The 27218-nt window shown below is 56.1% G+C and overlaps 1 protein-coding gene across 6 annotated transcripts; it reads left to right on the forward strand.

Moving 5' to 3' along the window:
• Nucleotides 1–1310: 1310 nt before the first annotated feature.
• On the forward strand, nt 1311–24479 carry Tcf3 (transcription factor 3). Of its 6 annotated transcripts, none has more exons than XM_075975467.1 (18): nt 1311–1449; nt 3673–3804; nt 6496–6568; nt 12866–12939; nt 13034–13112; nt 13988–14055; nt 14533–14665; nt 15264–15313; nt 16482–16584; nt 16660–16817; nt 16903–17032; nt 17354–17412; nt 17507–17585; nt 18223–18296; nt 18486–18771; nt 19926–20058; nt 20206–20441; nt 23762–24479. In XM_075975467.1, exons 2-18 carry the CDS (start codon nt 3733–3735, stop codon nt 23902–23904), a joined length of 1950 nt encoding a protein of 649 aa, XP_075831582.1. In that variant the 5' UTR covers nt 1311–1449; nt 3673–3732; the 3' UTR covers nt 23905–24479. The 6 variants fall into 6 exon arrangements, with proteins under 6 accessions (XP_075831582.1, XP_075831584.1, XP_075831586.1 ...); XM_075975469.1 differs by lacking the exon at nt 20206–20441 and adding an exon at nt 23404–23630; XM_075975471.1 differs by lacking the exon at nt 20206–20441 and adding an exon at nt 23407–23630.
• The last annotated feature ends 2739 nt before the right edge of the window (nt 24480–27218 follow it).

The following is a 27218-nucleotide window of genomic DNA, read 5'->3' on the forward strand; positions in this document are numbered from 1 at the left end:
AGCTGGGATTAAAGGCGTGCGCCACAACACCTTGCTTCATTATTTATTTTATTTTCATTTAAAAATTTTTGTTTTGCTTTCCGAGAGAGGGTTTCTCTGCGTAGCCCTGGCTGTCCCGGAAGCCTCAACTTCAGAAATCTGCCTGCCTCTGCCTCCCAAGTGCTGGGATTAAATGCTTGCGCCACCACGGCCAGCATTTTTTATTATACATATCCCGGAACATCTGTTTTCAAGAGAAGAAAAAGCTGATCCACGTGGGGGTCCCTCAGCAGGAAACAGAATGACCCATAGTTTCCTAACCTCTCATTAAGGATCTGATATCCCCTCCCGACTTTGATATACCCGCTCGCAACACATAAGACCCAGGGTCGACCCTAGAAACGCATATAGAACCCACTCGACGTGGCGGCGCCGGCGGGCATACCAACCAGAAAATAAATTCCAACCTCCGCCCTTCCACCTCCTTCCCCTCGAGAGAGCGTCTCGCGGACTCCTCTCTCTCTCCTTTCTCTCCCTCTCTCCCTCTCTCCCTCTCTCCCTCTCTCCCTCTCTCCCTCTCTCCCTCTCTCCCTCTCTCTCTCTCTCTCTCTCTCTCTCTCTCTCTCTCTCTCTCTCTCTCTCTCTCTCTCTCTCTCTCTCTCTCTCGAGAATCCCGCCTCTGCCGTGGGGGCGGGAATGCAGCCGCGGGTTCATGATGAATGGTGAAAGCCGCTGCCAATCAAAGCTTCCCGTCTGTCCATTGGCTACCTGTGATGGGCCTTCTCGTGCATTCTCATGGTTCTTCCCGCTTGCGTCATGACGCTTTGCTCAGTGTCTGTATTCCACCGCGTAGGAAGATAGTCCCTGAGGCTTTACCGCGGTCTGGTAGATAATACCTCCGCCGGAAGCACTTTAGTATTAGATGCTGGTTGATTCTGGGTGTCATGGTAATCTCTGTGGGTGTTTTGACAGTGGACTGTTGTGAGGTGGTGTATATTAGTGTCGCCTCAAGAGGTAGTGGAGGGATCCGTGGCGTGCATCCGGTCGGGGCGCGGCTGCGGCGGCTCGGGGGAGGTGGCTTTCGGATAGTGGGGGCGTGGCTTCCACGGGGCGTGGCTTCCGCGGGGCGGGGTGGGGGGGCGGAACATGGGTCCCGCCGCAGGAAGATGAGGCTGCTCCGGCGGCTGCGGGCGTAGCGGGCCACCGCGGGCCACCGCCGCGCGCCGCCGCCTCTGCTACGGTCCCTTCCCGCGGGGCCTGGTTTGCGAGAAGCTCGAGAGAGGCCAGGCGACGCGAACGCGAGTGGGGAGAAGGAGGAGGAGGAAGGACGCGCGCCCCCGAGCCCTGCGCGCTCCCGCCGCCCACGCGCGACCCTCGGGGACGCGCCCGCCACCCTTTTGTCCCCGGGGTCCCCGAGGGCGGTGGGCAGCAGGGAGCCCGGTGCACCCGGTGCATGCCCCCGCCCAGCAGGTGAGCGCACGCGGAGGGGCCCCGGGCGCGCGCGTGGGGCGCACGGGGACGCGCTCATGGTGGGGACCCCCCCCCTTCTCTGCTTAGTGCATGGAAAGAAAAAGTTGCCTCCGGGTCTCTGTCGGGTCTGCGGGGAAGCTGGGGATGGGGTGAGCCCCCGGGGGAGAGTTGCACGCGTCCCCCTTACACAGGGCCCAGGGCCCAGCGGCGCATTGTTCTCTGCCTTCAACTTTGCGCGCCTGGAGAGGGGGCGACGTGGAGGGGACGCGCGTACTTGGGAGCAAACTTTGCCCAGGCCTCTTTTGTGACGGTTCTCTTCGAACGGTCACCCAACTTCATCAGATAGGGGTTCGCTAACTCATGGGGAGTTTGGGAGCGGTGTTTCCTTACCATCTACTCTCAACCTCCACCCTCAAAAAGGGGTGCCCCGATCGGAACTGGAGTTAGGAGGGGAGAGAAAGGACCATCTCTTTATTCCAAGCTTAGGGGTGCCCCAACTCGTGGGTATCTTAGGGGAGGTATCCCCTTACCGCCGACCTCCACCCCATCATTTGAAAACATACCTTTTAATCCTGACTGGAGTTTGGAGGGGTGAGGTTTATCCCCCCCCACTCCACAAACTAGGGTTCTCTAACTCTTGGGGATTTTGAGGGAGGTGTCCCTTTCCCACCCACCCTCTGCCAGGGAGGCCCCCCAACCCTGCATTCGAGTTGAAAGTTTGGAAGGAAGAGCAAGGATAATCACTTCGTTAGCTAGGGGTTCCCCAACTCCTGGGGACCTTAGGAGACACCTCTCCCCCCAATACACACTCAGAAATGGGCCCCCTGATTCAAGCTAGAGTTCTGAGGAAAAAAAGAGCAGGTCCTTTTGTCTGCTACAAGAAAGGGACCCCTGGGTACAGAGAAGGTGGGGAGACATGGGGACCCCAACATCGGAACATCTGCTCTGTGTTAATGTGGGGCGCGGCACAGCCTGGGTTTGGAACACAGTGGTGGCCTGCCTTTGAGCCTCAGAGAGCTTCCAGCCTCCCTCCCTCCCTCGCTGCTGGAGTGGGGGGAGGGAGGAAAGGGAGGGTTGTCCCCCATTCTTCCCTCTTAACAATCCAAGAAGTCTCAGGTAGTCTCACTCCACCCTTCCCCACAGTGTTTGTGGTACCTCTCCCCCTGGGGTTACCTAGAAAAATCGGTTTCAAGTACCCCACAAAAAAAAAGTGTGGTTTCGTACAACTTAGAAGAAAAAAAAAGTTAGTTTCACAGTCCTCCAAAAAGGATAAAAAAGAAAAAGAAAAGAAACAGCGGGGGAAGGGGTACTCCACGCTGTTTCATGTGCCCCTGTCTGAGTTGGCAAACAGAAGAATTAGGGTCCTTGAACTTCTGGACTCGGGTCCTCCTCAGCCCCAGAACCTCCTTCTCCATCCACCTTGTGGTTTCTCGGGTCACCCCTGCCTTCTCTCCTTTCTGGGGAACCCTGGGAAAAAGATAATTTCTTTAATGTGTGGTGAGCTACTGGGCTTTCCTCTCCTCCCTGGGCTGTGTTATGGGATGTGGCCTGGCAGGTGGATACTCCCACCCCTGCTGGTGGAACAGAGCCCCCGTACCTAAAGGGGAATCCCAGTTCTTGGCACCCCCTGCCCCCAGGGTGATGTTGGTAAAAGGGTGTTTTCAGACTTTGTTCTGAATAATTCCCAGATATGTCCTGACAGTGAGACAGACTGTTTGGCTTGGTTTTGTCTTTTAACTTTTCTGAATGAGTTTAGGTTTTGGGGGTGAGGGAGAATTTGTGGGTCCCAGGCAAAACATCCATCTGTTCCACCAGTGAAGTCTTGAAGTTTTGCTTTGAATTTGGGGGTGACGGGTTTTGAGTGTTCTGTGACAGCTGCTGAATGAGAAGTTGCCACCAAATTTATGGAGGAGACAGGGCCCAGGCCTTTCTCCCCTCCTTGATGGGGCCCATGGACCCCAGGGGAGTTGATAGGAGTGTTCCCAGCCCCCCAACACTGTTTTAAGATGTGAAACATCATGCTCTGATGAACTTCTGGGAGTGGAGATAGTTCTTATGTGTACCCCCTCTATTGTGGAAGGTTCTGCAGGGGATCCCCCAAAATCCAGGTTGCCTGCTGCCTCCCTCCTGGGCCCCATTGACCCCCCCAGCCCTTGCCTGTAGTCCCTACTTGTCCACGGTCTCATACCTCTCTCCCCACCTGTCTCTGGTGTCACCACACAGGGCTGTTTCTAGGCCTGGGGAACCCACCCCAGTTCCCACGCCTGTGGCCCTGGCCGGACGATGAACCAGTCTCAGAGAATGGCACCTGTGGGCTCCGACAAAGAGCTCAGTGATCTCCTGGACTTCAGCATGGTGAGCTGCCCCCTAATGCCTTCCTCTGCTCCCAGGCTGGAGAGTACTGCCAAAGGGGGAGGGGTGTGTGCCAGTCGGCATGGGGCCCCCAGCTCCCAAAAGTGGGAATGAAGGATTGGGACCCCCCAACAGGCATGGTGACACCCACAAAAGAAATGGACCCACCTACCACTTCAAATGGGGGAACTGAGCCCAGGGAGGAGGTCTCCAGCCTCTCCTCTGCCTTGCTCATTGCAGGAGCCCAGTGTGGTTGTGGGGGGCTGGTGGCCTTGACTATAGTCAGGAAAGTGACCATCAGAGTTAGAAATGGTGAGAATGAGGTCCCAGGCTGTGCTGACCGATGCTGGGAACCTCAGAGACACCCTGTTCCGTTAGCATGTCATCATCAGCCGTGATTGGGGAGAGGTGGGCAGTTCTTGCCAATTCTGTGGAAGTCCTTTCTTTCCAGCTGTGTGAATGCCCAGAGAAATTGCCGGCTGGCAGAAGTCAGAGCACAGAGACACCCAGGAATGAGCTGGTGGGCATCCCCACAACTAGGCCCCTAGCTCAACCGTATATGCAGCAGGCACCTTGTGGGACACTGGGCCTGGGCTTCAGGACCCAGCATCATTTTCTGAGCTTGTGGAGTCTTGCTCTCAGCCCCACCCCCAGGAGCACCACTGTGCCCTGAAAGCTCCTTGGCCGACTTCCGGCCTGAATTCCCCTGCTCCTCCCCACAAGGCACCCAGGCCGCAGAATTATGCCAAAAACAAGCGTGCCCATACCGAAACAGCACCAGGCAGCAGGCCTGCGGAAATGCAGCCGTGGGTACGGAGCCCCCAAGGCTCCGGAAGGCCCTGCCGATATTTTTAAGGTCCATCTTATTTTTGCCTCCCTGGCTGAGTAGGCAGAGGCCCGGTCTGCTTGTTTTTTTTTTTTTTTTTTTCTTTTTTGTTATTGTTAAACTGACAGGTCACGGCCTAGTGGCCCGGAACACACCAGCTTGGGGGTGCAGCTCAGCTTTGTTGGACCCAAGGGAACACCCCAAGCCTCCGGGCCACCTCCTCTTTAGTCCAAAGGACCCAGGGTTTCCCCTGATGTAGGTCAGAGAGCATCCTGAAGCACAGAGGAGAAACTGAGACTGAAGAAGGTAGGAGTCACCAGGCAGGAGTCACCTCTTGTAACAAGTGGCCGTGTTGGGTGGTAGGTTCCTGTTTGGAAGGCTTTGTTTTTGAGCTGGGATCTCATGTAGCATCCAAGTGTTGGGAAGACGGGGTATGTGCCACCTTGTCCTTCATTCTTAACTTTTCTCACGTGTGTGTGTGTCTGTGTATCCCGTTTGTGCCCTTTGCGCTCGGGTCAGAAGAGCAGGGTATCAGATCCCGGAACTGGAGACAGATGCTTGTGAGCCACCATGTGGGTGATGGGAACCGAACTCAGGTCCTCTGGAAGAGCAGCCAGTGTGTTAACCGCTGAGCTGTCCCTCTGCCTTGCCCCTCTTAGGTGTTCTGAGACAGAATCTTACCCTGCAGCTTGTGCTGGCCCCAAACAGAGCCACGCTCCTTGTGTGGTGGGGATAGGGATGGTGGCCCCTGCGCCTTCCCGGCTGTGGGGCTGCACTGTCAGTGCCTCGTTGTCTAGGGAAGGTATAGAGGATGGTGTGGGTAGCCTGGACCTTCTCACCACTCCTGTCTCTTGGGCCCCACACAGGTTGGGGGTTGGCTGTCTGTGCCTTGGAGCCTTTAATATGTAGAGACTGAGCACTCTGGGCATGGAAGAGCTGGGAGGGGTCAGGATCCTGCGAGTAAGAGGCTCCCTCCAAGACCCTCACGCACATGACCAGTTCTGCCACCTAGTGCCCAGTTCCCTCTCCCTATTTGTTTGAGACAAGGTCTCATGTGGCTTCTAACTCCCTATGTAGCCACGGATGACCTTTTCTCCTGCCTCTGCTTCCCAAGTGCTAGGGGGACAACCTCAGTTTCCCCTTAGTAGGGGCTGGGCCACACTTCCTGGCAGTGTGTGTCTCAAGTGGGGGGCCGCCGTGGTGTTTGGGGACTCTTGCCTGGCCACCCTGCTGAACAGAAGCGTGTTGCAGTCATGCTGGGGTGGGAAGAAACACGTGACCTAGAGTAGATGGTTCAGGTGCTGGCATAACCCAAAAAAAAAAAAAAAAAGCTACAGAGAAACCCTTTCTTGAAAAACCAAAAAAAAAAAAAAAAAAACAGACAACAAGATGGCCCTACACTTTTTTTTTTTTTCGAGACAGGGTTTCTCTGTACCTTTTGGAGCCTGTCCTGGAACTCCCTTTGTAGACCAGGCTGGCCTCAAACTCACAGAGATCCGCATGCCTCTGCCTCTGCCTCCCTAGTGCTGGGATTAAAGGCGTGCGCCACCACCGCCCGTACACTTTTTAACCCCAGTACTCAATCAGGAGGCAAAGGCTGTGAGTTCGAGGCCAGCCTTGGCTACACAGCAATTTCCAGGCTAGTCAGGGCTATACAGAGAAATCCTGCCGAGAAATGACATCCAGGATTGGGCTCCCACAAAAACAAATTGTAAGTCATACCCTCTAGCAAGTGGGACCCCATCCCTCCCCTTTAGCCTAGTGTCCTTTCAGCTTCAGAGTTGGCTGCAGTCTTCTGCCACAGGGTCCCCCGTCCCCAGAGCTCCAAGTTCTGCTCTGCCATTCACTGTTCTCCTCTGTCCCCACAGATGTTTCCACTGCCTGTGGCCAACGGGAAGGGCCGGCCTGCCTCCCTGGCCGGATCCCAGTTTGCAGGCTCAGGTAGGACTGAGGGGCGCATCGTCTGTGGGTCGGCCTGTGGACAGTAGCATTTCCTCACACGTGCCCCTCCAGAGTATGGTTGTTATAGAGCCCGTTGGGTTGGGCTGACTGGAGCCTAGGCCTCTAGGCCCACAGTGCGGCCTGGCCTCCCCAAGTAATTGCATTTTGAACATATATTAGGTGCTTGATATGTACATGGCCGAACCTGATTAGAAGGGACGGCAGGGGCTGGGGGCTTCCTAGGACCCAGGACTTGTGAGGTCTCAGATCCCAGCTGGCTGGCTTTTGCTAAGCGAGGGTCCTTCTGGGCCATGTGGAGGGATACATCTGGGAAGCTGGTATGGGTGGTTCTTGCTTACCCCTCCCAAAAGCAAGGCCATCAGTCTTGGTCTTCCCCTCGGCCTGAGGAAGTGGATGGAAGGCCATCTGGGCACTCCTGAAGGCCTGGAAATCCCCACAGGCTCCCGTCACCCCGGAAGCAGCCCCCAGTCCTCAGTGCCCAGGCTTCCGGCCACGATAGGGGGGGTAAGGTCAGGTTGGCAGCTATTGTTAGGGTGGGATGGGCTGCCCTCTTGGCAGCACGGCTCTCCAGAACCTTTTTCCCTGGTTGCCAAGGCCTGCTCTGGGGCCTGGAGGTGACTCCCTGAGGAGGGCACAACTGACACGAATCTCACTGGCAGGCAGGCTCAGCAGGATGGGACCTTGAAGATACCACCCTCTGGTTTCCATGGTTCCCGTGCAGCCCTCTAAGCTCCAGACCTGCTCCCACTCATATGCCCTTGGACCCTCGGGGACCAGGCTTACGTTCAGGCCCTGAGAAGCCTGGCATGTGACCTCTCTGTCCTGGGGACACGATTGTGTGGCCTAGAGCCCAACGTCCACAGGGGATAGAGACCGCATGGGCCATTTGAGGGGACAGCACTTCTATCAGTCTGGACTGCAGGAAGGGTGTTTGCCCTATTCTTGAAGATTGAATACAGGGGGATGGGGTGCATACGGCAGGTCCCCAGCACTGTCGGTACAGGATGGGTGGCAGCTAAGGATCACAGACCTGTCAGTCTCTTGGTGAGTTCCTTCTATGGCTTGAGCCCGCCTGTGTTTGATGAGTTTCTTTTTTCTTGGTAGTGTTTCCTTTTGGAATTACTCTTCACAAGCAATGCTGACTTGCAGTGTCTTTTCACGTAGGAACCTGTGTGATACATGTTGGCTTGCAGATGCTCTTTGCATAGGAAGGGGCTTAGCTTCTAATCTCTCTCTCTCACATCCCTGACCCCACTGCTGCTGCATAGATGGAGTCCTCTTGAAGTGTGCCTCGAGGTGCTCAGGATACATCCCTCCCTTTATTACTGCCTGGCCAGGTGTGAGGTGCACACCTTTAATCTCACCACTCAGGAGGCAGAGGCCAGCCTGGTCTGCACAGGGAACTCCAGGTTTCCAGGGAATGTAGTGAGGTCCTGTCATAAAAACAAAAATCCACCAAGGCTTTAGAAAAATTTCTACCATCATTTCTAAAGCACTGTGTGTTACAGGGTGACTTCAAGAGGTGTTCTTGGAGTTCTGGGTTCTCCCGGGTGCAGAGCATTGAGGCAGTGGTTACCCCGTGGTGGTGATCAGGAGGCTGCAACGTGGGTGCTTTGCCTGCATGTGTATCTGTACCTCATGTCTGTGCCTGGTACCTCTTGTGGCCAGAAGAGGGTGTCAGGTCCCCAGGGTCTGGAGTTGCAGACGGCTGCAGTGGGTGCTGGGAGCTGAACCTGGGGCCTCTGCAAGCTCAGTGCTGTCATATGGCCCAGTGGGTTTATTCTGTTTTATTTGCTGCTGGGGATTGGATCAGGAGTCTCCAAGTGGAGGGCTAGAATTCAGTTGCTGCCAGCCATGGTGGGACAACCCCAGCACTAGGTGAAGGAGGGAGGGGGATGAGCAGTTCAGGTCATTCTCTGCTAGATACAAATGGAAGGCCAGCTTGGGCTTGTGAGTCTCTGTCCCGCCAGCCAGCTCTCAAATAATAACAGGGAGACTTAACTAATTATGAAAGCCTGGCTGATAGCCTAGGTTTGTTCTAGCACATGCTGCTACCCTCTTCCATCTTGTACTTCCTGTTTCCTCCATGGCTTCTGTGGCCTACATTCCTCTGCTTTCTCTGCCCGGAAGTCCCTCCTCTACCTCCTGCTTAGCTATTGGCCGTTCAGCTTTTTATGACACCAGTCAGAGCAACACATCTTCACGCAGCGCAAAAGTATCCCACAGCAGCCTTCCTTCCCAACCTGTGGTGTTTATTTATTTATTTATTTATTTTGGTTTTTTTCGAGACAGGGTTTCTCTGTGGTTTTGGAGCCTGTCCTGGAACTAGCTCTGTAGACCAGGCTGGTCTCGAACTCACAGAGATCCGCCTGCCTCTGCCTCCCGAGTGCTGGGATTAAAGGCGTGTGCCACCACCGCCCGGCTTCCAACCTGTGGTGTTGACTGGTGTTTCCAGAGCTGTCCTGTGCTGTGTTGGTCCCACATAAGACTGGGTCTGCCAAGGTGGTGGCCAATGCCTGTAATCCCAACACTCCAGGGGCAGGGGCAGGGGCAGGGGCAGGGGCAGGAGGATCTCTTGAGTTCAAGACCAATCTGGTCTACAGAGTTTGAGGACAGCCAGGGCTACACTAAGAAACCCTGTCTCAAACTGCAGTGGCTGACCGGTGTCATATTGGGTCTTAGAGAATCCTAGGACGCTTACTGTCACCATGGCAAATACGGTGACCAAAACCAGCGTGGGGAGGACAGTGTTTTGTGTGGCTCATCATGAGGGGCAGGAACCTGGAGGCAGGAGCTGAAGCAGAGGCCGTGAAGGGGGCACAGCTTCCTGGTGGCTGGGGGCTCTCCGTGGCTATTCAACCTGCCTTCCTCCTTGCTTTTCTTGTTGGGTTTTTGTTGTTGTTGTTGAGACAGGGTTTCTCTGTAAGTTAGACTGACTTCGAACTCAGAGACCCACCTGCACTGCCCTGGATGCTGGGATTAAAGGTGTGTACCACCACCGCCCAGCTCCACTGTGTTTACTGAAACAGGGTCTCTACAACTGATGCTCTCCTATCCAGCCAAGCTGGCTGGCCCCTGGGCTCAAGGGATCTTCCTGTCTCTACCTCTCCAGTACTAGTAAGCATCATGCCTGGCTTTTTAGGTGGGTTCTGGGACTCGAACTCAAGTCCTCGTGTTTGTGAAACGCACCTCTGTGTCCTCTCACTGAGACAGCCTGGTCAGTGGGCCAGCCAGTCCCTCAAAGATCAGCCACTCCCACTCAGGAGAAGAATGTGGGAGTGGGAGCCTGTCATCCCAGCACTCAGAAGGGGGCAGGGAGGTTTGTGAGTTCAGGCCAGCTTGGCTATGTGAGCCCCACTCCTCAAAACAGAGCCATCTGTCCCCACCCTGTTTCCAATGTTCCATAGCTGCCTGTAAAGTTGCCTTCCTGCCTCTGTCCCTTTGTCCTTGACTGTCTCCTGGTCTGTTGTATTGATCTTGCTGTGGAATCTTTCTCCTTGGAGAAGAATCGATATTTGCCATCGACTCCTTTCTACTTTCATCTTAATTCCTCTTTGAAAAGTTCTTATCTTTCTCTGCCGGACTTTAGGAGTTTCGGATTCATGTGTTCACTGGTCATTTCGATTTGATGGGGGAGGGTGTGTTAGGATGGAGTCCAGGACCTCAAACATGCTAGGCAGACACAAACTGCCTAGTCTGCCCTCTGCCTGAGTCTTGACTTTGAGGGCCTGTGGGCGTGGTCAGGGTGGAGCCCCATTTAAAATCCCCAGTGAGGAGCTGGAGCCATTGGTGGGGGTGGAGCCCTGCCTAGAATCCCCAATGAGGGGCTGGAGCCATTGGTGGGGGTGGAACTCCGCCTAAAATTCTCAGACATTCTCTCTCTCTCTCTCTCTCTCTCTCTTTTTTTTTTTTTTTTTTGGTTTTTCGAGACAGGGTTTCTCTGTGGCTTTGGAGCCTGTCCTGGAACTAGCTCTGTAGACCAGGCTGGTCTTGAACTCACAGAGATCCGCCTGCCTCTGCCTCCCTAGTGCTGGGATTAAAGGCATGCGCCACCACCGCCCGGCTCTCAGACATTCTCTACTGAGTTTTTTTCTGAGTATATATCATGACCATATTATTCATGCAGCCATATATTTTCTTTTTTGTATTTTGTTTACTTTCACTATTTTCCAATGATGTACGAGTGTGCACATGTATATTCGAGTGCGGTACCCTGGGAAGCGAGAAGCCAGAGGCCTAGAGAAGTGAACTCAGGACCTCTGGAACCACCGAGCCATCTCTCCAGCCCTCGTTTTGGGTCTCTTGAGATGTGTTATAAAGACCAGGCTTGTCTCAAACTTGCTTCTGCTCTCGTGGCTTTGTCTTCCGGCGTTGTGAGTGGAGGTAGTAGGAGGGAAGGCAGGTTCCTTTGTCGTGCTTGCTTGGGCATCGTCCCTGTTGAGTGGACTGTGGAAGTGAGGAAGAAATGGTGGCGATGGGTGAGTTCCACCGTACTGTACACCAGGGCAGGTGATCGTCTCCACGATGGGCCTCATAACGAAAGCCTTGTCATGAATACAGCTGTAGACAGACAGCACATGACCAGGAGAGCCGTGTGCCAGAAAACTTTATTTATAAAAGCAAGTCGGAAGCCAGAGTGTCAACAGTGCTTCAGAAGAATAGAACTCTAAATATGGGCCTTCTTCTAAGTTGTCTGGGTGTCATTGAGCCCGGCTCTGGATGGAGGTAGCCATTTCCTGGTGCTCTTCCGTTAGAATGTTTTAATTAGTGTGTATGAATATTCATGATAGTTATTAAGATGCATAATTTATCAGCTGGGGTGATTTTAATAACTATTAATGGGGTGGGGGAAGGGCTCCCGAGTTTTGTCATTTCCAGAGGGAAGAGACAAGGCTTGTGCTGGAAGATCTTGGGTTCTCGGGGGATCTTTAACATTGCCAAGTTCTGGGATGGGACAATTGTATGCTGAGTTCAGGGGTCACCCAGGCTGGGTCTGGGCTTCCAGAACATCCTGTATGACCCTGGGGTTTATGTTGAATAAGGATTGGTGGGATAGGGGGCTGGAGAGATGGCTCAGTGGTTAAGAGCATTGCCTTCCAAAGGTTCTGAGTTCAATTCCCAGCAACCACATGGTGGCTCACAACCATCTGTAATGAGGTCTGGTGCCCTCTTCTGGCCTGCAGACATACACACAGACAGAATATTGTATATATAATAAATAAATAAATATTTAAAAAAAAAGGATTGGTGGGATCACAACAATGTGGGTGCTGGCTGCCCATCCACCCCAGCCTCACCGGGACAGTGAAAAATTTTGGGGTGTAGACAACCCCAGACTGCACCTGATGCTAGTGGTAGTTCCTGTAGCCCCCGAGGCTGTATCCCAGCCCCCCATTCCCTGCACACTGAAACTTTACCAGGAAACAAGAAGGTGTAATGAGAGGCGAATATTCATGAGGTGGAGAGATTAATATGCATAATCATGCAAATTAACCACAATTAAACCCGATTCTCCAGGGAGGGGATGATGAGCACAGAGGCTCGTAATAAAGTCTCTAGGGTTTGAGAGTTCCTGGTGCAGAGCCTGGGCGGCATTGGGGGCTCATGGAGTACGTGGTGGGGGGGAGGCCCAGGAGGACCCCCAGCCCAGAATGTGGATGTGGACACTTCAGTCCTCCTCTGCCTGTCCATCCAGTTTCACGATAGGGAAACTGAGGCACACTGTGTGACCATGTGGCCAAGTTGGGTGGAATCAAGGCTGGACCCTGTGGTCCCTGTGTGTGGGGATAGCCTAGGGGTCAGGAAGGAGAGTTTGCTGTGGGTGGAGAGGCCGTTAGCTGCTCCTGAGGTGTTGGGGAAGATAAGGGCCCAGCCCTGGTTTACTCCGCCCCTCAGGACAAGGTCCTCTGGGCTCCAGGCTCGTTAACCCCTGTCTCACCACATAAACCCTTGACCTTCCTATGAGGCTGCAGAGCCTGAGCCAGGTGTGCCACTGTCCCTGTCTGACAGTGTCTGCCTTTTCCCACTGAGCTGGTTGGCTCCCAGGAGGAGACCCTGCTTCTCTGCACTTTTGCCAACCTCTCTGACTCAGATGCCCAGTCCTGCACGATCACACACAGACCTGAACAAGAGCCCTGGCTGTGGGATTGAGTCGGCACAGGCTGCGCAGGATGGAGGCGGCTGAGCTCATTGTTGTTAGGCATATCTGGGGGAGGGGGACCCTAAGCCTTCTGAGTCCCCTGAGAACTGGGCTAGGCTTCCCTTTGCCTTCTGCAGGGCTTGAGGACCGTCCCAGCTCAGGCTCCTGGGGCAGCAGTGACCAGAACAGCTCTTCCTTCGACCCCAGCCGGGTGAGACACCTTTGCAAGGCCCAGGTCCCCTGTTTCCCTTCCCTCTGGGACAGCTGTCTCACCCGCACCCCCCCATTCTGCCTGTCTCCCCTAGACTTACAGTGAAGGTGCCCACTTCAGTGAATCACACAGCAGCCTACCTTCTTCCACGTTCCTAGGAGCTGGGCTTGGAGGTGAGTGTGGCCACTCTCTGCACAGTGGGGTGCGGTCACAGTCCTGGCTTCTGCCCCACTTGAGAGTGAGCCTTGCCTGTTTGCTGGGGGGCTACGGAGACCAATCACCGGGCAGTGGGTCAGAAGGCCTGAAAAACCGCGAAGGTTTAACTCAGGAGTGGGATGTTTCTAGAATTCGGAATTGGTCAGCACTGACCCCTGACCCCAGCTCCTTCCACCATGGCCCAACGTGGCCTCTGCAGTTGTGGGGTGCATGTTCCCTTTTGGGCTTCCTTCTCCTGCCTCTTCCTCGGGTGTCCTGCCTGACAGGATGGCAGGGCCAGAGGGCAGTTCCCACAGAGGCCAGCTGTGTCTGTTCCAACCCATCCTGTGTCATCTCCCTCCCCCCCCAGGGTGGACCCTGGGAGCACTGAGTGCTGGCAGGGTCAGCAGCCCTCAGAATCCAACCACTCAGGAGGCTGAAGCAGGATGATTGGGAAGTCAATCAGGGCTGGAGAGATGGCTCAGCAGTTAAGAGTGCTTGTTGCTCTTACAGAGGACCTGGGCTCAGTCCAGGTACCCGTGTGGTGGCACACAGCAACCATAACTCCAGTCCAAGGAATCTTCTAATCCCAAGGAACCCCTCTTCCAGGCACATGCATGGTGCACAGACATACAGACATACACGCAGTCAAAACCCTCAACCCATCTTACACAAAGAAAAAAAAGAACAGAGAAGTTTGTAGATAGTCGGTTCCCCTTGTCCTCCTGTATCTAGGGGGACTGGGCAGCTGGGCTGTCCAGGCAGGGCCCTGCCAGAGACCCACCATGTACAACTCCCCACTGTCTGGGGGACCCTCCTGGGGTCTGTCGTGACTTCCTTCTATCCCTTGCAGGCAAGGGCAGTGAACGGAGCGCCTATGCCACCTTCGGGAGAGAAACCAGTGTTGGAGCACTGAGTCAGGTAAACTGAGGCAGAAGGGCTATCCTGGCCTGATCTCCAAGGTGACCCTTGGAGTTGAGACTGCTGGGGGAGCTGCAGTTGTTAAGCAGCAACCAGGACCAAGCTGTGCACCAACCATGGCCCTGTTCACGTCACCTCTCCAGTCCCCAAGCCGCTCAGTAGCCCTAACCCATGTGAGGAGCACAGTTGGCATTGTACGGGGTATGGTTCTCGTGCCCCAACTTGGCTGCTTACACGAGGCCACTGTCAGCGGGGTTCATACCCCAGCGTGGGCACCTGTGCCCCTGGCGAGAGGTGGCCGTGAGATGGCATGATGGGTAAGGAGAAGGCACGTCGTGGGTGCTGTGTATCGGCGAAACCTGGGGGCTGGCCTTACCCATGTAGCATTGATCTTCACAGCTGAGAGGGTCTTCAGGTGGGGATCAGGCCTGGGTCTAGACATCAGCCCCAGCTTCCTGGTTGCTCATCCCCCCCCAGGCTGCCTTCCTGCCAGGCGAGCTGGGCCTCAGCAACCCTGGACCACTGTCTCCATCTGGTGTCAAGAGCGGCTCCCAGTATTACCCCTCATATCCCAGCAACCCTCGGCGGAGAGCTGCAGACGGTGGCCTGGGTGAGTTGGAGCTGGGGACGTGCATGTGTAAGGGACAATATGATAGGCTGACGCCTAGGCTGGGTGCCGCTGAGCCTCGGTGGCCACAGAGGGCTTCACAGTGGGTGCTTTGATTTGCGCCCACAGGGCATGCTGGTGTCTCTGTGCAGGGCCCCCCCCATCTTAGTCCCAGTGGGTGGGACTCTGGGTTTTTAGATTTGTTTTCTGAAACAGGGTTTCTTGGTGTAGCCCTGGCTAACCTGGAACTCATTCTGTAGACCAGGTTGGCCTTGAACTCAGAGATCTGCCTGTCTCTGCCTCCAGAGAGCTAGGATTAAAGGTGTGCACCACCGCCGCTAGGTTTTTATGGTTGTGTTATGAGTCTGAGAGAGACATACATGGATCTACATAGAAAAGAGAAGACATGATTTCCTGTGTAGATTAGGAGTATGGGGGTCATGGGAGAGGGTAGAAGGGGAGAGCGAAGAAAATACATAGTGCAGTACAAACAGTAAAAGAAAAAATGTTGGAAGTGTGCGCTCCTGGGTCCTGACCCCAGCCTAGTAGTGTCCATAGAAGGACATGTGGGGAGTGTGTCCTCTATTCTTGCTCCCTGCAGATACGCAGCCTAAGAAGGTCCGGAAGGTCCCGCCTGGTCTTCCCTCCTCTGTGAGTATGGGCAGGCCTGGAGCCTATAGTCACCGTGTATGGTGAATTCTCCGTGCCAGAATCTGTGGCCACATCCCATGGGTCACCAGAGGGTTGGCATGTATGGACTGAGCAAGCGTCTGTTCCCCAGGGAAGTCCTTCCTCGGGCCTCATTCCCTCTAGCTTAGGAGTGGTTTTCTGCCTGTAACCTCTAACAGTAGGGTCGGGGGAGGTGATGGGGGATCCATGTGAGCTGGTCCCTCCATGTCCCCCCTGTTCCCAGCCACACCCACCTACCAAGGCTGGAAGTGTTCCCACCCACCGGCTTGGTGTTTGGCTGGTTGTCCACCCTGGCAGATGGCTGTTGGCCCTTGGTGGTTCACGGTGCTATGTGCCTATGATTTAATCACCTTAAGAAAGGCGGTGTGCTGGGTTCTTCAGCCTGGCCGCCTCCCCCAGCACTTGGGAGGTAAGGTCACAAACTGTAGGCTGGCCTGTGCTACACAGTGCACTTTGTATACTAATGCCTCAGGCCCCTGCTTCCTCTGTGTGCCCAGAACCCCGCAGCTTCCTTTGATGTCAGTACTGGGGCCAGCAGTGGTGGAGGGCATAGGTCAGGGCTCCCTAGAAACACACATATTGGGGGAGCAGAACTAAGATCAGAGACTATGACCAATAAAACCCAGTTAAGCTAGGTGGAAGTTAACCCAGCAGCCAGCTTAGACTTGCTGCCTGCTCCCGTGCCAGGGCAGGCATGAACAGCTGATCCCTCCTGAATCCTATGCCAGGGCAGACATGAACAGCTGATCCCTCCCGAGTCCTGTGTCATGGCAGGCATGAGCAACCGATCCCCTCCTGAGTCCTGTGCCAGGGCAGGCATGAGCAACCGATCCCCTCCTGAGTCCTGTCCCAGGGCAGACACTGGTGGCAGGATCCCCCCTCCCCCCACCCACACCCCATTTCTTCAAGCTGTCAGAGTTTCAGCTGTTGCCAGCTGGTCAGGGTTGATGCTGGTATGGTAGGTGGGATTTTGCTTCTGAGAGCAGGGGTCCTATGTTCCCAGAGGAACAGGGAGACTTCCAGCACTGGCTCATGCTAGACAAGAGCTGAGCATGGAGGGGACATTTTGGAGGGTACGGCTGGGGGAGATGGCTCCACACCCTCCTCCAATATTGCCCTCCTTCTGCAGGTGTATCCACCCAGCTCAGGTGACAGCTTCAGCAGGGATGCTATAGCCTACCCCTCTGCCAAGACCCCCAGCAGCACCTACCCTTCCCCCTTCTATGTGGCAGGTGTGTGGGGCTCCCGAGGGCGGGGGGATGCTCTACAGGGCTGGGTCCTTAGGCTCATCTTCCTCCTCCACACAGACAGCAGCCTGCACCCCTCGGCAGAGCTCTGGAGTCCCTCCGGCCAAGCAGGCTTTGGGCCCATGTTAGGAGATGGCTCATCCCCTCTGCCTCTTGCACCAGGCAGCAGTTCTGTGGGCAGCGGTGCCTTTGGGGGCCTCCAGCAGCAGGAACGCATGGTAGGTGCTGTGGTCGGGGGACCTGCCTGCTCCGGCCCACTCCTCGACCATCACCGTGCCCCTCACCTACTAATTGTCCCTTCAGAGCTACCAGCTGCATGGATCTGAGGTCAACGGCACACTACCAGCTGTGTCCAGCTTCTCTGCCGCCCCTGGCACTTACGGTGGCACTTCTGGCCATACGCCTCCTGTGAGCGGGGCAGACAGCCTCATGGGTGAGGTCAAACCCAGTGTTTCCGGGTAGGAGCCAAGAGGCCGCATCAGGGCTCCATGGAGATGAGACACTTGCTGGGCCAGAGCTAGAAAACATGGTCCCCTCCTTGAGGCACCTCAGATTGACCCTGGAATATTAGGAGCAGGCCTCGATGACAAATGGCTCTTCCACTTGACTCTGGGGGAAACCAAGGCAGAGAAGGAACAGGTGTCAGTGTTAGGCAAGACATGACACTGGGGGTGGTGGGTGTCATCAGAGGGAGGGTCCCACCATTCGTAGGATGGAGGCTCCCAGAACAGGACTTACCTGTCTCTCTCAACAGGTACCCGAGGGACTACAGCCAGCAGCTCAGGGGATGCCCTTGGGAAGGCACTGGCCTCGGTAAGCAGGGGCCTGGACTGGTGGTGGCAGAGGGGGACTTTTGGTAGCCTCGTGGTGGTCCTGACTGCCCCTTCCTCTGTCTCCATCACTGCAGATCTACTCCCCAGATCACTCCAGCAATAATTTCTCACCTAGCCCCTCAACGCCTGTGGGTTCACCCCAGGGCCTGCCAGGTGTGTATGGGATGGGCACGGGAACCATGTGTGACCTCAGGGCTGTCCCCAGGCTGGAGTCCTGGCCAGGTAGTGAGAGGTGGCATGAGGGTAAGGTGGGCCTCCACCTGTGATTTGTCCAGTTGTTGACCTCAGGCTCAGCTCTTGTGAGGAACACCACGCCGGGGTGGGTGGTGGCGGTGGCAGGGCATCAACTAGGTGAGATCAGGTGGGAGCCAGGAGCCTCTAGAAGTCCTGGGAGGTAGGAGTTAAAAACAAAACAAAACAAAACAAACGCTCTCCCTGGTGTGGTGGTGCATGCCTTGATCCAGCCACTCAGGAGGCAGAGGCAGGTGGATCTCTGAGTTCAAGGCAGCCTGGTCTACAGAGCGGTCCCACTCCTGTCCTCAGCTGGGCCTGTCTGGTCGCCTCTGGAGCTAACCACCTTCACAGCAGTGGATCCAGGTGTGGAGGGACAGAGAGTAACTGTTTTGTCAGGACTGGCTCCTCTGAGGTCAGGGGTCATGTTCCCCAGGCAGGAAGGAGTTGGGGTTCAAAGATTGAGCGGTGTCTGCAGTGGCTGTGTCGAGCATGTTTGAGTGCATCCAGCCTTGGGTCCCACTGCCTGGGTTCCTTCATGGCTTTCCTTCCCCTCCAGGGACATCACAGTGGCCCCGGGCAGGAGCCCCCAGTGCCTTATCTCCCAGCTACGACGGGGGTCTCCACGGCCTGGTGAGTGTCCCCTCCCTGCTGGCCAGGTATCAAGTGCCAGTCAATCCCATCACCACAGAATTGGAATATGGAGCCCTTCCGGGGGGAGAAGTCACTCAGTGTGCTGCAGGGGCAGCTTCAGGAGGGGCAGGGACGAGTTGCCTGCTGCCTGGCCGGGGCTCAGTGAACCTTCTCTACCCACTCACACAGCAGAGCAAGATGGAGGACCGCTTAGATGAGGCCATCCATGTCCTTCGCAGCCACGCTGTGGGCACCGCTAGTGATCTCCATGGACTTCTGCCTGGCCATGGGGCGCTGACCACAAGCTTCGCGGGCCCCATGCCACTGGGCGGGCGGCACGCGGGCCTGGTCAGTGGAGGCCACCCTGAGGATGGCCTCAACAGCGGTGCCAGTCTTTTGCATAATCACACCAGCCTCCCCAGCCAGCCCAGCTCCCTCCCCGATCTCTCACAGAGGCCGCCTGACTCCTACAGTGGTGAGTCCCAGCGTCCTGGGCTTGATCACCGAGGGAAGGACAGAATTCCTGTCCCTCGAGGCTGGAAGGGTGGCTCAGTCCAACTTAAGCATTCAGTTACAGACCCGAACTGGACACACAGTGGTGTGTCCCTGGGCAGTTAGCCAGCCTCAGGTTCGTGAGAGCCTGTGCCTCAAAACATTGTTCAGTTGGTAGTTCTCACACCTGAGTGTGCACCTTGTAACCCAGCACTGAGGAGCGGGAGGCAGGAGGATCTCTGGGAATGGGGGGGCTCCAAGTTCAGTGAGACTCACCTTGGGATTAAGTGACAAGGGCAGGATACTTGATAGATGTGACTTGTGTGTGCACATGCATGTATGCACACACGTGCACACGCAGACTGTCAGACCCACCAAGGGGCCAAGATTGTCCAGATCCTCATTGTTGCTCGCAAGGTTGGGACTATTGTGTCTGGTTCAGTCTGGGGACACTGAGGCACAGGATGGGGCCCAGGATCCCAGCAGGGCCAGGCTGATTCCTTTGGCAGGGAGGGTGCCTGCTTCTCAGATGAGGGCCTAGGACAGGTGTGGTTTCCATAGTGGGTGTCAGCAGGGTCATGGGGACAGTTCCCTTCTAACAGTTTTAGGGGATATTAGGGCCAGCAGGGCAAAGTTTAGGGCAAGTGGAAGGGAAATGGGATGGTGTCTTAGGGTGACCGTTCTGCTGAGTCCAGGAGCTGACGGAGGGAGGGAGATTCCAGCAAGACTGCAAAGGCCCCAGGGCAGGATGGAGCCTGATGGGTTGGAGGCAGAGCAAGGGGGATGGAGGAGGCCGCTAAGACTACAGCAGGCCAGCATGCAAGGGACCCTGTGGGCTGTGGAGAGCTTTCGGACGGTGGAGGACAGGGCAGAAATGTCCCACTCTGGAGTTCACAGTGCGGGTCTCTGTCTCCGCTGCTGCGTGTGGTGTGGGACTTGATTCTAGTCTGGCTTCAGCATCAGACTAGATCTTGAGTGGGGAGGGAGCCCCTCTAACCTTGGCCTGAGGCAGCAGTCTTGGTGGCTTGTTTTATTTCCATCTTTATTTATGTCCCCACAAATCAGCTGCGCCCTGGCAAAGGGCCCCTCAGGGGAGCTTGGTGGCTGCTGCCACCCCTCATCCCAGGCTTGTTGCAGGACTCGGGAGGGCAGGCGCCACGGCAGGAGTCAGTGAGATCAAGCGTGAGGAGAAGGACGACGAGGAGAATGCATCAGTGGCCGACGCCGAGGAGGACAAGAAGGACCTGAAGGCCCCACGCACGCGCACCAGGTGCCAAACCCCTCCCCTCAGGCCTCGCACACATCACACGCCACACGTGCACATACATCACACGTGCACACAGACCCCAGGAGGCCCCTGCAGGCCACCGCGTCTCCTCACTGTCTCCCTCTGGCCCCTGGCTCCCCTCCCCCATAGCCCAGACGAGGACGAGGACGACCTTCTCCCCCCAGAGCAGAAGGCCGAGCGGGAGAAGGAGCGCCGGGTGGCCAATAATGCCCGCGAGCGCCTGCGGGTCCGCGACATCAATGAGGCCTTTAAGGAGCTGGGCCGCATGTGCCAGCTGCACCTCAGCAGCGAGAAGCCACAGACCAAACTGCTCATCCTGCACCAGGCCGTGGCCGTCATCCTCAGCCTGGAGCAGCAGGTGCGAGGTCAGTGGGCGGCCCGCGCCCTGCGCCTCCGCGATGCTCCCCTCCCTGCTACCCCAGCCAGAGTACAGTGACTGTCCCTCACAACCAACCCGCACACCCTCTGGTCCCGGACACGGTTCTCTGCAGGCTGTTCTCTGTACTGACTTCCAGCGCTGACTGTCCCTGCTCGATTCTCCATGCACCAGTGACCAGCCCTCAGCTTACACCAACTGTCCCCACACCTGCTGACCCCATCCTCACCAACTGACCCCACACCCAGTGACCCCATCCTCACCCACTGCCCCCATCCACACGGACTGACTCCATCCTCCCTGACTCCTCCATCCTCCCTGACTCCTCCATCCTCCCTGACTCCATCCTTACTGATTCCATCCTCCCTGACTCCTCTATCCTCTCTGACTCCATCCTCCCTGACTCCATCCTCCCTGACTCCATCCTCCCTGACTCCATCCTCCCTGACTCCTCCATCCTCCCTGACTCCATCCTCCCTGACTCCATCCTCCCTGACTCCATCCTCACTGACTCCTCCATCCTCACTGACTCCATCCTCCCTGACTCCTCCATCCTCCCTGACTCCATCCTCCCTGACTCCTCCATCCTCCCTGACTCCTCTATCCTCCCTGACTCCTCCATCCTCCCTGACTCCATCCTCACTGACTTCATCCTCACTGACTCCTCCATCCTCACTGACTCCATCCTCCCTGACTCCTCCATCCTCCCTGACTCCATCCTCCCTGACTCCTCCATCCTCCCTGACTCCTCCATCCTCCCTGACTCCATCCTCCCTGACTCCTCCATCCTCCCTGACTCCTCCATCCTCCCTGACTCCATCCTCCCTGACTCCTCCATCCTCACTGACTCCATCCTCACTGACTCCTCCATCCTCCCTGACTCCATCCTCCCTGACTCCTCCATCCTTCCTGACTCCTCCATCCTCCCTGACTCCTCCATCCTCCCTGACTCCTCCATCCTCACTGACTCCTCCATCCTCCCTGACTCCATCCTCCCTGACTCCATCCTCCCTGACTCCATCCTCCCTGACTCCATCCTCCCTGACTCCTCTATCCTCCCTGACTCCATCCTCCCTGACTCCTCCATCCTCCCTGACTCCATCCTCACTGACTCCTCCATCCTCACTGACTCCATCTTCCCTGACTCCTCCATCCTCCCTGACTCCATCCTCCCTGACTCCATCCTCCCTGACTCCTCCATCCTCACTGACTCCTCCATCCTCCCTGACTCCATCCTCCCTGACTCCTCCATCCTCCCTGACTCCTCCATCTTCCCTGACTCCTCCATCCTCCCTGACTCTTCCATCCTCCCTGATTCCATCCTCCCTGACTCCATCCTCCCTGACTCCTCCATCCTCCCTGACTCCATCCTCCCCGACTCCTCAATCCTCACTGAGCCCCCCACTGATAACTCCCCACTGCCCTCACTGACATCACTATGTTTTCCACATCAGCTGTTCCCCGTATGACTGATCTCCACACACTGACTGTTCTCATCCTGACTTGCTCACACCTCGACTGTCCATGCCTGCTGATCCCTCATATGGGTTTTCTCACATGCTGACTCCCCAACACCATTCACCCTCACTGGCACCACCCCAACTGCCCCTGCAGGACTCTGTCCCTGCGTTAATACCCCACCACAGGTGGTTCTTTCCGCTAGTCATCCGGGTTGACTGTCCCCACACTGGCCACCCTCCATCCCTGTCCCTAACGCTCCTTCCCTATAGTGCGTCACCCTGGCTCCACTGGCCTGAGGACTTCTTTCAAATTGTCCCATCCAAGACGCTTGCTGGCCCGGCCTTATCCCAGAGCCTGGCTGTTAGGGGCCAGTGACCCCCACTCCCCAAGGACCCAGAGGTCCCATCCCTGTTCACTTTGCCAGGGACCCAACCCACCTCTCTGAGAGCATCTTCTTCCTGACTCAGTTTCCCCATCCACCTGCCCCAGAGCCGGTGAGGGAGGACTTCAGCTTGGCCCCTTCTGCTTCCTTAACCTGCACTGCCCTGGCTGCCGCCGTTAACACTTTCTCTCCTGCAGCGTGAGCTCTGCCGAGCCGGCTCCACTTTCTCCTTGTTCCAAGGTCTCTGTGTCTGTGGTGGCAGAGCGTGTGGTCCACCCTGTGTCCCACAAGTCCGCCTCATCTGCTCTGTCTCTCATGCTCTTCCCTCTGCCCTGGCTGTCCCCTGCCTTTGCTTGCCACCTGCCGCCCTGCACCTCGCACCTGCCGCCCTGTGGACAGGACTGGCCACACTGCCACCTGGGGCCTTTTGTCCCATAAGGCCCTGCATGGCCTCAGGGGAAGGAAAGGGTTCATTGGGCACACAGCCTCTGTGCCCACATGCAGTTTGGTCTGCGCGCTTGTCCTGAGGTCTGGGGCCACTACTGCCACCCAGAGGGATATGGTCCATCGTGGGCAGCAGGGGCATGAGCCGCAAAGGGCACGTGCTGGCCTTCACAGCCTAGGTGACTGCCGTCTGCACCCCTAGGGGGAGACTGAGGCGTGGGCTCAGCTCAGGCAGGACAGGGTCTCAGCCTTGTGCTCGGGCATTTGGAGCTGCTGCCATGGTGTCCGTCACAGTGGAGATGGGCACTGCTCCTGGCCCAGCTAGGATGGCCATGGCTCTGGGGTGCGGGGCTCAGGCCCGAGTGCTGTTTGTTTCCATGAGCCTTCTAGGCCTCAGCCCAGCCCTGAATCCTGTCACCCAGAGCCACTGCCCTGTCAAGTCCCACCTTCCTCCACATGTGTTAGGGGAGGGTAAGGCCTCTCCTTCCCAGAGTGACCACCCGGCCTCCCAGAGACAGACGCCCTTTGGGGTTGACCACATTGAAGAGCTGCCACCACTCCTTACCACGCACATTCCCCAACACTGGCCGCACCCGTGTCACTCACATTAGCACACAGCGTGCAGCGCCCCCCCCCCTGACGGAGGCTCGGTGCTGTGACCCAGCAGTACGGACGAGGTGCTGTCCCTGGAGGAGAAGGACCTGAGGGACCGGGAGAGGCGCATGGCCAATAACGCACGGGAGCGGGTGCGCGTGCGGGATATTAACGAGGCCTTCCGGGAGCTGGGCCGCATGTGCCAGCTACACCTCAAGTCGGATAAGGCGCAGACCAAGCTGCTGATCCTGCAGCAGGCGGTGCAGGTTATCCTGGGCCTGGAGCAGCAGGTGCGAGGTAGGCTGCGCCCGCCCCATCCTACTCTGCCCTGGCTTGTTGCTGGCCAGGGGTGGCCACAGCACAATCCCAACCCTCCCTGTCTCCAACTGTGGACAGTCTCCCACTGCGCTCTCCTCCACTTCCCCCAGAACGCAACCTGAACCCCAAAGCAGCCTGCTTGAAGCGGCGGGAGGAGGAGAAGGTGTCTGGCGTGGTCGGGGATCCCCAGCTGGCGCTGTCGGCCGCCCACCCTGGCCTGGGTGAGGCTCACAACCCACCCGGGCACCTGTGAGCCAATGCATGGATCTCCGTGGGACCAGGGACCACCACACTCTGCCTGAAGTGCACCAGGCGTGGCGGAGAGCTCCGGATCATCACGGCAGCAGCAAGGCTCCACAGACGCTGCGGGGCCTCGGGGCTCCATGGCCGCCCTGTGTCCTGGCCCCAGGAGCCAAGCTGAGGGGAGCTCTCCCCCATCCATTAACCGAAACTGGAAACAAAAGCAGCATGCTCACTTTTCAGAAAAGAAGAAAGATGCCTTAACTGTGGACGAAGGAAGGATTGGACCACACCCTGGCAGGGGCAGCCGGGGACTGGTTCTGGTTCAGAGCCACCAGCACATCGTGCCTAAGCGTATTTTTTTTTTAAGGAGAATAAAAGAACATTAGTTATCAGATTTTTTTTAATGTAGACAAAACTTAGCAAGAACGAGGCCTTCTGTGTCTTATTACTTTTTTCTTTTAGCTTTCTTTTGCGTATGTTTTGTAAGCAACAAATTTTTGTATAAAAGTCTCCTGTCTATTGCTGTTTCTAGAACTCAGAGTCATGTTCATGGTCTGCAAGGTTATTAAAGTAGCATTTAAAAGACCCAGTGTTGATCAAAGGGTCATCCCGTTCCCGCTGCACGTGAGCCCAGGGCCTATTTGTGCCCGGCGTGTGCTCAGCAGCGGAACCATGGTCTCTGCCTCTCTTCTCAAAGGCTCACACTCCTTCCTCACTGCCCTGAATGCTTGGGTGACGAGTTGTGGGGTCTCTAAAGGGACAGAATTGATAGAGTATTAGTGTGGCTTACGGGCTGTGACCTGGGTTGTCCTAGTCCTGAAGCAGGATGTCTCAGCAGTCCCAATCCAGCGCTGGAGTCGTCAGACTGCCCTGGAATCCTGAAGAAGTGGGCTCTCACCAGGGAAGGAGTGCCTCAGCTGCAGGGTAGACGAACCCGCCAGCGAGAGGGCCAGCAGGCAGAGAGCAAAGGATTCCTTCTGTGCCTTTTATGCAGACTGCCACCAGAAGGTGTGGCCAGGTTAGGGTCCAGTCAAGAGATCTCTCACAGGTGGGCCCAGCTACTAGGGTTAGTTGAGATACAAAGCTACCTGTACTTAGCTGCCATACACACAGCCACAGCTGGCTCTTGGGCAGATGGTGCAGGTTTTGGCTTCCCTATCTCGGTAGAGTGGCCGCAGGTACCCTCCAAAGTGTCTTCACCCATTTTTCAGATCCTGGCATCGTCATTTCTTCCTATCCTAGCCTCTGGGGTGGGGGATGTTGGGACTACCAAGTACCCATTACAACAGTTCACACCTGCTCCATGCTGACTTTGGTCCCTTTGGAAACCCCAAAAATCTCCAATGAGGAAAATTTGTTGGGAACCATGGTAACACCTTGTTATGGTAAACCTTATCCACCACTTTGGCCTGCAGACTCTGCACCTCTGGAACAGCTGGATTGGAGGGAACACAGCCTGGGTCACTGGCAGGCAGTGAGGGCTCATCCAGGTTCCCCTCTGCTGTATGCAGGGCAATCAACCTGTTTTCAGCCCAAACACCCACGAGTCCTGTTGCCCAGCTGCATGACAGCAGAAGAGGGACTGAGGTGGCTCAGTTGGTAATCGGCTAGCGCATGCATGGAGCCCTGGGTTCCCTGACGGCCTGCATAACAGTCGGGATCCCTGAACTGCAGTTAGAGGGCTGTCACTTTATACAGCTGTGGAGTGTTAGAAGAGTCAAATTCCCAGACTGCGTGGCAAGCACCTTACCACTGAGCCCCTCCCTCTACCTTACTGGGTTTGGTTTTGGGGTTTTTGTTTTTGAACCTGGTTCCTCTGTATAACAGCCCAGGCTGTCCTGGAACTCCCTCTGTAGACCAGGCTGGTCTTGAACTCAGAGATTGCCTGCCTCTGCCTCCCTGCTGCTGTGATTAAGGGTGTGCACCACCACCAACCAGCCCAGTGTCTGTCTGTCTGTCTGTCTGTCTGTCTGTCTCTCTCTCTCTCTCTCTCTCTGGTCTTTGGAATGCTCTGTAATCAAGGATAGCCTTGAACTCGACTCCGGATGCGTGCAAGGATTAAAGGCATGGCTACCCAACTTAATTTTTAATTTTTGTTTTAGTTTTAAAGTGTATGGGTTTTTTTTTTTGCTTGTCTGTTCATGTGTGCACCATGTGTGTGCAAACAGCACTGGAGTTCTGAGTGGTTGTCAGCAGGCATATGGGCGCTGGGACCCAAACCTGGGTCCTCTGCAGGAGCAGCTGGTGCACCGAGCCTCCTCTCCTGCCCCCACCTTAGTTTTGGAGACAAGGGCTTTGCCTGAACAGAGTAGCTCAGCGGTGAGCCTTTCCCTTCTATGTCTATGTCCTCCTCGTTCTGGGGTTAACACAGCTGTAGCGAGGCCCACCCCTGAGATCCCAGCACTGTGGGCTAAGGACAGTGGCAGAATAGAATCCACAGCCCCCAGGGAGAACCATGGGAGCTGTGGGATCCAGGAAGGAGTCCAGAGCAGGCCAGGCACCCACGAGCCAGTTGCTAACCACTAGACACACTTAAAAGGTGGGGCCCAAGGGACAAGGGACTGACCTTCTTATGGGTTTCTGTGTCCCTCCATCCAGGTGGGACAGTCTCAAAACGCTTCCTGGGGGATGTGTATCTGAGGATGTTCCCACCTTCCGCCTGGCAGTCTGGCGTGTGGTCAGGGAGCTTACTGAGAAGTTTTGATATGCCCATTCTGGGAGGTCAGCCAGGACAGGAACTTAGGTAGAAAGGGTGACCAACAAGGGCCTGCCTGTGCGCCAACCATGGGAACCCAAGGTGGCCTGTAAGAAATGCCCGAGCAAGTGGAGGGTACCTCAGAGTCTTCGAAGGCACAGTCCAATCTAAGCCTTTCCCCGTGGCGCCTCTGCACAAGTCCCTTACTTGCGTAGCCTGTTTCCTTCGGTTTAAATTGGTGAAGGGCAGGGCTGTGGCTCAATGGTTAGCCTGCTCTTCTAGAAGGCCCTGCCTGTATCGGGCCTGGTGGCACAGGCCCAACACTTAGAAGGTGGAGGCAAGAGGATGAGGAGTTCGAGGCCAGCCCTGGATGTAGGAGCTGAAAAACAGTAGTGTTGTCTTTTGAGACAACGTTTCTCTATGTAGCCATGGCTGGCCTCGAACTCACGGAGATCCTCCCTCCTCTGCCTTCCCAAAGCTGGGATTAGAAGCGTGCGCCACCACCGGTGTGTATTATTAAAGTTATCAAATTAGTACCCGAATCAAATTAGCCCGAAGTCACCCGTCCAGGCTCAGAACCAAGGAGTCCCAAGCATTTTGTTAGACACCCCGCCCACAGAGGCGGGATC

The sequence above is a fragment of the Microtus pennsylvanicus genome, chromosome 6 (genome assembly GCF_037038515.1).
Source record: "Microtus pennsylvanicus isolate mMicPen1 chromosome 6, mMicPen1.hap1, whole genome shotgun sequence".
NCBI lineage: Eukaryota > Metazoa > Chordata > Mammalia > Rodentia > Cricetidae > Microtus > Microtus pennsylvanicus.